General features: G+C 31.6%; 1 protein-coding gene across 1 annotated transcript in view; it reads left to right on the plus strand.

Annotated features, from left to right (window-relative positions):
• Smp_024070 (putative 4.1 G protein) overlaps window positions 1-8,133 on the plus strand; it is a gene marked incomplete at its 3' end in the record, with an annotated part of 44,495 nt that extends 36,362 nt beyond the window's left edge. The window contains exons 9-10 of the mRNA XM_018789651.1: window positions 5,537-5,685; window positions 8,025-8,133. Of these exons, the coding sequence (XP_018655073.1) occupies window positions 5,537-5,685; window positions 8,025-8,133 (258 nt within the window). The remainder of the gene's footprint in view (window positions 1-5,536; window positions 5,686-8,024) is intronic.
• Between the last annotated feature and the right edge of the window lie 1,670 nt (window positions 8,134-9,803).

A 9,803-nucleotide genomic window follows, 5' to 3' on the forward strand; every position in this document is an offset into this window, starting at 1 on the left:
TGTATCAATTTTTCGCCAAGCGTTATTTCGACGTTTCTTTATATAACCCACTACCTAATCTCCTTCTCAAACATCAAAGCAGTCAAATTGTAAAAAAATTTAAGACATGGACACACATCACAGTAAAGCAAAAAATTATCTGGCATAAATCTATACGTTCCTTAAATTTTGTTTTCCGCCTTTTTCCGTGGTATATAATTAATCATTCTATTTTTTTCACGCTTCACTAGTCAAAGTTTGTTAGACCTAAAGGATGGATTTTGTTAATCCTTATTGAAATAATCCTCTTGTTATGGAATTTCATAAGAGAATAGTGATTTTTTAAGAAAATCTATTCACGAAATTGAGCAACCATTCACCAATGTCTTCAGTGAGTTGATATCTCCTGACCTGGTTGAACTCCACTGGTTACTGCTTCTCACTAGAACTCCAGGGAATACCTCATGAAGCCAGTCACTAGTGAGCATATGATCATTATCAGAAAGGGGGTTTGTGGAGATTATAAGTAATTTTATATAGTTGAGATCATAAGTCAATTGAAGCTAGACCACCATAGAAGACCTGGAAGCACTGGACGGCTCAGTGGTCTAGTGGTTAAGCGGTCTCGCGCGAGACTGATAGGTCCTGGGTTCGAGTCTCGAGAGGCGGGATCGTGGATGGGCACTGCTGAGGAGTCCCACAATAGGACAAAGCGGCCGTTCAGTGCTTCCAGGTTTCCCATGGTGGTCTAGCTTCAATTGATTCATGATTTTATTTATATAAAATTACTAATAATCTCCACAAAACCCCCTTTTGATAAAAATCTATTCAACTAATTTTAAGTGGGAAAATTGGAAATTGTCCTTTACTGGGGTTGTATTTCAACTCCCTTACGAAATGACTTCTACACTGAACTGAAAAGAAGTTGTTATCTATTTAAAACTTTTCTAAAAGTGTACTTTAATCAAGTTAAGAATCTTAAAATACCTTGCATAATTTTTTTTCACGTGTAAATACAGACTGTTAATAGGCGATGAGCATAGAAAATAAATCGACTAGCTAATATTCGAGCACAAGGCAGAAAACGGATTTATGAACTTCAGTCTATGCTGATACATAGCTTGCTTCTTCGTTAATGTATGTTTAGCTGAGTAACAGAAGGATAAATAAATAAGACTAAGAATGAGCTCGAAAAAGTCCCTTATATTTAATTAGAAGATTTAAGTGTTATTGTGACGTTTCAGATTTAGTTAATAATTAAATTTAACTATGAAAGAACAAACGTTCTTCTCAGTCTTATAAGAAGGTATACGTTAATTTCAACAAACCATCGTTCAAGCTTCATACAGTAGTGTGGTCCGATGCCTGGATAGTATATGTTGTACGTCGATTCCCACTATGATTAGAGAAACAGAATCAAATGTGTGAATTACTTATCGTAAACTAGTCAACCAGCGTTATCTATGTTCTATTATCTTCACTGTCAAAACTATTACCTTATGCAGTAGACAGATAAGAACGTATTGAAATTGCATTAATATCATCTACAACAATTGTTCAACAAATATTTCCTTCATAGCTGTGATTATCGGAGGGAGCTCTAGAAAAATATATATCAAGGTAGCACACGTCTAAGTGTTAATTATCTCGAGTCTTGTACACTTTTGTGACTTTCCAATCAATGTTGAATTTTTTAGTTAATAACAGCAGATTTTACTTTTGAAAGCATTCCAAGCCGGAATACAAGATTTTCAAACATACAGTAATGTCTTGAATAACGAAAAGTACTGAAATCATGTATAGTCATTGAATTTTTCACACATCGTAAGATTGAAATTCTCATAATCATTCTAAAACATTTCATGATTGAATTATTCTAAGACAGCACTATATTTATATAAAACACTCACGCTTCTTTAGTGGCCCTATACCTGACTCCAATTAGATCGTATGGATGATTGTTGTCAAAATATACATCCTGGCTATCCTTGTATATAATTATCGACTTAACTAGCTTTAGTGAATCACGGAATTAAATAAGCCAGATACGAGAAAGGATTTCGAATACTTTTATTCTGTACAATCACTGATCCAAGCAGACGATCAAAGGAACGAAGCGAAACGAAATGGCGCGCGATGGAGAAGGCATGTGCGCCAGCTCGATATAATCAAGCACTAGCGGTATTTATAGTCAGGTGAGAGTAAGTTACAGACATGTGATGAATAAGATAAGAAATGCACACACGCTTACATGAAAACAGTCAGGATTGACAAGCGACTAATTAACAAGGTCGAAACGTGACTCAGAAATAATGGATAAATTGGCCTGTCCAGAAGCTAGGATAACATAGTAACCAACACCACACTTCGCATTGCTTGTTTTTGGTTAAACATTTAATCCTTAAGTAAGTTTAGTTGATAAAATTTTTATTTTTCTTTGCTTCATTATCAATAAAATCCACAAATTATTCAGTGGCCAATTCATACTAATTAAGTCGTTTACTTATATCCCTGTGATTGAAGTTCATTAATAGTGTTTTTTGTTTCCATTATTTATTTAAATCCCTTTGATATTATTCTTCATATTGATCAAGCCAATTTGTTAATTACTACTAGACTACTTTTATTTCATATATATTAGCAATGGAGAATTGGTTGGTTACCTAAACAAATGGACTAGAAAGGCTTAGAAATGATGATATGTGGAAAGGCTACTAAACAGTACAAAAGAACGAAATATTTAAGGATTTATTCTGCCTTTAATATCCTGACTAAGTTTAGGTATTTGAATACAAAGATTTATTTTATTTTTTAACTGACTGATCAAATGTTGATATATTACCTATCGAAGATGTAAAGAACATTACTGAAATGCTCTTATACTCCATTATCTGGTTTATTTGAATTCAGAAAAGCTGTATTGGAATTATTTTTGTTTCTTTCACTAAGTGAATTCGATTCATAACTTCTAATTTCATATTTAGATATTTTGTGAAGGAGAAGATAAAACTTGTTAATTTTATAGAGATATTGGTTATAATTATTATAATACTATTCAGCTGCTAGGCCTGACGTACTTTTTGTCTATTGTGGACAAAATCCTCTCCCTCGTTTTATTGATTTTAAATCAATCTCTTTGTCGAAGAACTCCATACTCAACGATATATATATATATATATGAATACGTATATGTATTTGTATTTGTATTTCTATATTAAAGTAATCAAAAATTCAATTCTGTTGTATTTCTTTGCACAACTTTCCTTCATGAGATTAGCATTCGATGATAATTCACTATGGTTTGAATCAATTAGAGCTAAAATCGGCTAAAGTTGTATTTCTAGTTATTCTACTAAATAATTCGTGTTCTCTTTGGTGCCTGAATGCATCAAGTACTGTTTCCTGCAATGGTTTATTTGCCCTCTGATGAGGAAAATTCATACTAAGATGGATTAACCAACCTATATGCTTAGATATTTGAAATGGCTTTCTGATTCTCGTTATTTCATAAGAATAAATGTTATAGGAAGATAATAGCTATCGATTGAAGGCTATGTGATATTTTTACATAAATCTGTTTCAAATATTAAAATTTTATGCCAGTATTTCAAGGTTTTTAATTCATTTTTCAAAGCTAGTTATTCAAAACTGAAGTCGGTTTAGATGCGGTTATAAAAAAGAACTAAAACTATTGTCTAATTTAACCCATAAGAGTTTTTCCGTAATCCCATTGTTGACACCCTTGACTAAATTTTGATCATTTTTAGTTGACATATGTGCACTACTCAGCAGTTGTCGTGATATGGCCATTTTGTTACAAGTTTTACAGAAGGAATGAGTTGTGATTAGCAGTAGGATTCGGGATGCATATTTCGTTCTATTTGGGTCACGTCATCTGTATTATTCTGCATCTCAGAGTTTACATCCTAACTGGCATCCAAACTCAGTACTTTCACTTTGTATGCCACCCGTTTACTTTTTTTATCCTGACACCGACCAATATTCACAGACGACCTTAAGTAACCAATATGTAGAAAGAACCAGGAAGATTGATACTTCATCCTTGACGGTTTGCCTAATACTGACTAGCCCCGAACGAAGAGAGAGAACTCAAGATCAATGGCCATCATTCCAAGATAGTTATTATATTTAGGACATTCGTAGTTTATCTACGAGCAGACTATACCGCATCACACCACAAAATAATAAATAAAAATTAAACATTATCCTGACAAAACGGGCCTGAGAGTAGAGGAGACTGTGAATAATAGATTGGGAATAAATCAAGAATAATAAATCGTATAATAGTGGATAGCAGGTACATCGAAAGCTTATGATAAAAAGAATGTACGGACATATATAGTAAAATTACCTGATAATTGTACAATATGAATATGTACGTGTAATGACAGTGCATGAATCAGTCCCGAGAGTTACCATCTTTTTATTCTTCGTTTGTACATAATATTTATCTACGTAGATATCGAGGCGCGAAAACCAAAGAGTATGGATTAAGTTAAATTCGTAACCGTTGTGCATAAAGGTAGCTATTTAGACTAGTTGGCTGAGTTCATAGAACGTCGACGTATAAATCAAAAGTTACCGATTTCGAATCTCGTAGTGAATATCAAATCTAAGATGCGGTTGCATCCTGGTGACAAGTAAAATAAATGATGAAATGCATGTTCTGGATTCTACCGGTAATCGCAATCCATCCCTTCTACAAAGCTACTGTTACCTCTTTTGCTACATGTTTCATAAAGTATAATAACTTTGAGGTCGATTACCAAAACTATAAAGCAAAAGTTTAAGTAGTTATCATTGTTAAATATCAATTAGAATAAGTCTTGTTATAACTGTACTGGTTAGTCTTTTTGATTGATAACATTGGGTATGTAACATAAACAGTGTGGGAAATTTGGGAACTGCGGTCAACATGGAGCCTATTATTGTTTTCCACATTGATTTTTTGACGTTTTCGTAAGATGTTTGGTGAATCCCACTTTGTTTAATTACGGTGGGACGGAGGACTGCAATAAATTTCTATAGCTAATGGATCATGCTCCGGCTACTCAGGGCAATATTCATTTCAGTTCATTTCAAATATACTATTTTCTTCATAATTTTACTTCATGTATCTCTGAAATATTGAATGGACTTGAAAACTAGTTATTTTTTACCTGGTAATTTGAGTGTTCATCACCGTTAGTAACTCAGTTATTTGATCAGTTCAATTTTTCCCTTAAATCCGAAGGAGTAAATCTTATGTTAAAACATATTGTATGTTTTAGTAGTCTCTGATTATGATATTTAATGTGAATGTTCTAATAACACAGAAAGTATCATCAGTTCCTTTAAAATTAAGACAACCTTTGTTGTTGAATACCAGCTAATAAGAAACCTGGATTTAGGGTGTCAGCAACTTACCTCTAGGATAAAAATCGATTATTTATACTGATGTAATTATTACTGCTGAGTTCGTAATCATTTTTGTTTGTTCAAAGTATTCTAATCTCTCTCCTCCTTTTTTATTACGTGAAACGAAATACTCTGACAGGACACAATTGAATTTATATTTGATTCGCGTGATGAATGCAAACAGTTCTGGAAAAAATCAATTGAGCATCATACATTTTTCCGATGTACTTATCCTGATCGTAAATTACAAAGACGTTCACGTCTAACATCAAGTGGTTCCTCATTTCGGTAAGCCATCATATATTAATACTCTTTATATAGAAATACTGCTAAGGAAGAGTTTTACTTTGAATCAAGTTGTTTTTTTTTCATGAAAACTAAAATAAATTTGTTACAGAAAAGCTTATTGTATAATTCGCTCTTTTCGTTTCATGTTTTACGATATCATTGTTGGTTTAAAAAATTAGATTCAATCAAGTATTTATTTCATTTGATTTTGATTTTATTAAGTCATATAATTTTCATAAGTTACTATGACTTCCTAATGAAATTATTCGATTAAAAAAGATTCTGAATCTTTAAAGTGTTCTGATTTATTCACCTCTGAAACAAAGCCACATCCATAATTCCCTTTTGATATCACAATACTTTCTACGTTTTTCAATGATTGTTATAGCATGTATAAACTGATGTATTGATATGTATTTTTGGTTGCTACTCTGAAGATGTTGATATTCTGCATTCGTTTATTGTTCTGCTATTTTGTAATTAAACTACTGAGCTAACAGGAGTTTCATGAGTTCTGTTCCATTCATTACATTTGAAAACATCAAGATTAATAACATACGTTTTAAGCAATATGAAGTCATCAAGATAACAACATTTGTTTGGATGTTTAAATGTTTTAAGCTATGTGACTAATGAAGTTATAAAAAGCTGTGAAAAATTGATCCAACTTGATAAGAAGCAATGTAAACCACGTTAGTAAAATTTGGGAGTTTAATACCCTAGATACACCAAAGTTGTGAATATGAATAAGGGGAACTTGATTCCGACACTTTATGTTATCGAGCTTACGAAATATTTGAAAGTTCTGTGTTCTGTTGCCGGTGATCTTGTTTAAGCACTCCTAAAGATTTTAAAGCACTAATAATTTGATAATTGATGTTAGGTAAATAAACAGCATTACCCTCCGATTAAATTGATGTTTCCATATGGAAACGACAATTAAAAATCTAGAGTTGTAATGTTTTTAAATAAGTGATACATAATATGATATAAAATTTATAGAATATTTTTACTGATTATTTAACTATGCATAGTTAACAAAATCTAGAATAAAGAGATTGTCTGAATTTTATCATAAAAACCTAATCTTCTTAAAAAGTATCCCCGATGAATGATTTACCATTAATTGACTCTTAATACTACTATATACTCCAGTTCACTTTCAATACTGCCTTGTAATCTACTCCTCATTTTATTGAGGTCAATTTAAATCACCTAATTTCCTCATAGTTGTAAGGGCAAACTAATTCTACTGAAAATGTAACAAGGTTAGAAGAGAGATATGAAAGATAATTATCCATTTAACGAATTTTGTACAAAATTAATGAAAAACAAGTACATGTCAAAACAATTTATAAAATTGCAAAATCAAATAGGGAATTATGATTATAGTATATGACATGGCTGAAAAACAGAATTTTCTTTGATCAGTTGTCTTTAGTTTACATGAAGATACAATGAGTTTTTAAGTGTATCATAGTTTATTTTAAAAATAGTTGAAATAAATGACATTTGTCAATTATACTTATAAGCATTATTATTTTTGTATAGCATGTCTACTTTCTAGAATAAAAATACAATCATATTGTATTTGTGTATCTTTAGTGAATAATTAAATGAGATTTCATAATAAGTAGAAAAAGTAATTCAATGGATAATAGAATCTGAGGGTACTTCAGTGTAGTTGTATGCTTTGGTACTTTTTTTACCATCCAAAATTGTTTTTTTTAAATAAAATACTTGTAAATTACATCACTAAGATAAATTTAGTTAATTCGATTACTTCTTTTGGACAATGAACTACATATTGGAAATAAACTTTCAAGAAATGACTGGGCAATGATTGTTGTGATTAATGTATACCATTCTTTAGTCTTTCTACTCGGTTTGTGTTATTTTATAAATGAGTAAAATAGCATACTTCAAGATATCAAATTTATTCATTATTTCGTTAATATTCAGAAGGGGTTTTGTGAAGATTTCAGTGTTTATCATAGTTGAAATCATGAGTCAATTGGAGCTAGAGCACCATGGGAAACCTTGAAGCACTGGACGGCCTTTTCGTCCTATTATGGGATTCCTCAGCAGCGCGCATCCGCGATCCCACCTCACGAGCGAGGTTCGAACCCAGGACCTACCAGTCTCGCGCCAGAGCACTTAACCGACATTAACACCGTTGGATGCCGGCTCAGTGGTCAATCGGTCAAGTGCTCTGGCGTGAGACTAGTAGGTCCTGTTGTTAGAGAGTTTGAAAAAGCTTCTTCTTCTTTGTTATCCGTAACGTAGAATTTATCTCATTTCCAAACTACTATAACCCTTCCTTATTTCGTTTTTTCAAGATATTTGGGACGCACTGAACAGGAATTGCAGGAATATGTGCAACGAAATTGTGAAAAACGACCTCCATTCGAAAGGTATGGTAAAGAATTTTTTGAACTAAAGAAATAAATTATTTACCCAATAATATTATTTAACTACTTTCGTTATTTATAATCGGTTTACCTAACTGGATCCCATTAGGAAAGTAACATCAATAAAATAAATTAAAGCTCTTAGTAGCTAGTCTCTTTTGAAATCAGTTTTATTTGATTGATTAGTTTCAACAGAAAATCGCTTACTTTAATAGTATCGAAATTGCTGTTGACTTTGAATATTTTGAATTTCATTTATTAAGTAGCTGTTGAGTAAAACTATTGAGGTGTACTACATAACAAACAAAAGAGTAAAATAGTGCGACAAACAATTCATTAGAGATTAAGAATACTTTTTCATTTTTCATTAGTTTCTACTTGTTTGTTGGCTGTAAATATTTCTGAAGAACTGTCGATCATGATACAAAACACTGGTAAATATTAGTAACCTATATATTTTATATGCAATAATAGGTAACACACCCTAAAGGTTATAACAAGTTATTTAAAAATGGACTAAGTTGGATAGTTGCACAGAATGTCTACTCATGTAGATCTATCCTTCTCATCTTCTAGACTAATATGTCTTCTTGTTCCTATAGTGTTCTGAAAATTTCCAAAAAATAATTTCCCGTGTAACATAAAAATTGCCATTTTTTAAATCAGTGAATAGTTCACCCAATTAACAGTGATCATTAAAAATTATTCCTTAATAATTTATTCATATGATGAATCACATATAAAACTATTCTATAATGTTTTTCGAAAATTTTTTAACAGAATTTGGATGGAAAATATGAACATAAAAACATAAGTTAGATTTTTAGTGTATGTTTTTCTCCTATAACCAGATGACAAAAAAAGGAACTTGTTATGGTTGTTTCCCTAATTATTCCAATACATCGTTGCTGATACAATTACCAAAAATGTACACTTGACAGAAATGAAAATGAAGGTAGTAAAACACTATTTCAATGAGTAGTAACTCGAATAATATGACTATGAGGCAAGCAGAGATCGATAAAAATCAATGAAACTTATCAAGTAAATGTATATTAACGTCCAAATCAGTCATCAAACTTGTATGCAATTATTAATCTAGATAGGAGAAATAAATGAAGAATTTGTTAAACGCATTTGTTCATACATGCTCGTTTATACCAGCAAAAAGAAGGTTACAAAATAGGGGCGAATTATTACGGCCCAAAATAACATCATTTGCTAAATAGGTTAATTCAAGGGCTTCACTAATTCGAACATAAATAAGTTTGTGTGGAAGTGAGAGTGTTGTAAACTGCAAATTTCACGCTTAATTATATTAAAAGCAGGGTCAAAACATGGATGAGCATGATGTTAAAAACACTTCTGTATACCAGTTATTGTATGTAGCTTAGTGACTCTGCTTGCTAGTAACCTAACAGGTACTAAATTCAGGACTTTAGATAGTTAATACCACTTCTGATGAAATTATTACTTATATTTGAATTTGTATTGTTTTTAAGCGCTACATACCTGAGATACTCAGATATAACTTTATTCATTACCTAGAAAGTTTAAAAAACATAATATTTCCACACATATTTTTCTAGACCTTCAGCTGCTAGACATACCAGTTTATCTAAAACAACTGCCCTTGCATATTCTACTAGACGACTGAATTCAGCCTCACTAACATTACGTTCAAGTTCAGCTGATAGACGTAATTTC

This window comes from Schistosoma mansoni, chromosome W (assembly GCF_000237925.1).
Source record: "Schistosoma mansoni strain Puerto Rico chromosome W, complete genome".
NCBI lineage: Eukaryota > Metazoa > Platyhelminthes > Trematoda > Strigeidida > Schistosomatidae > Schistosoma > Schistosoma mansoni.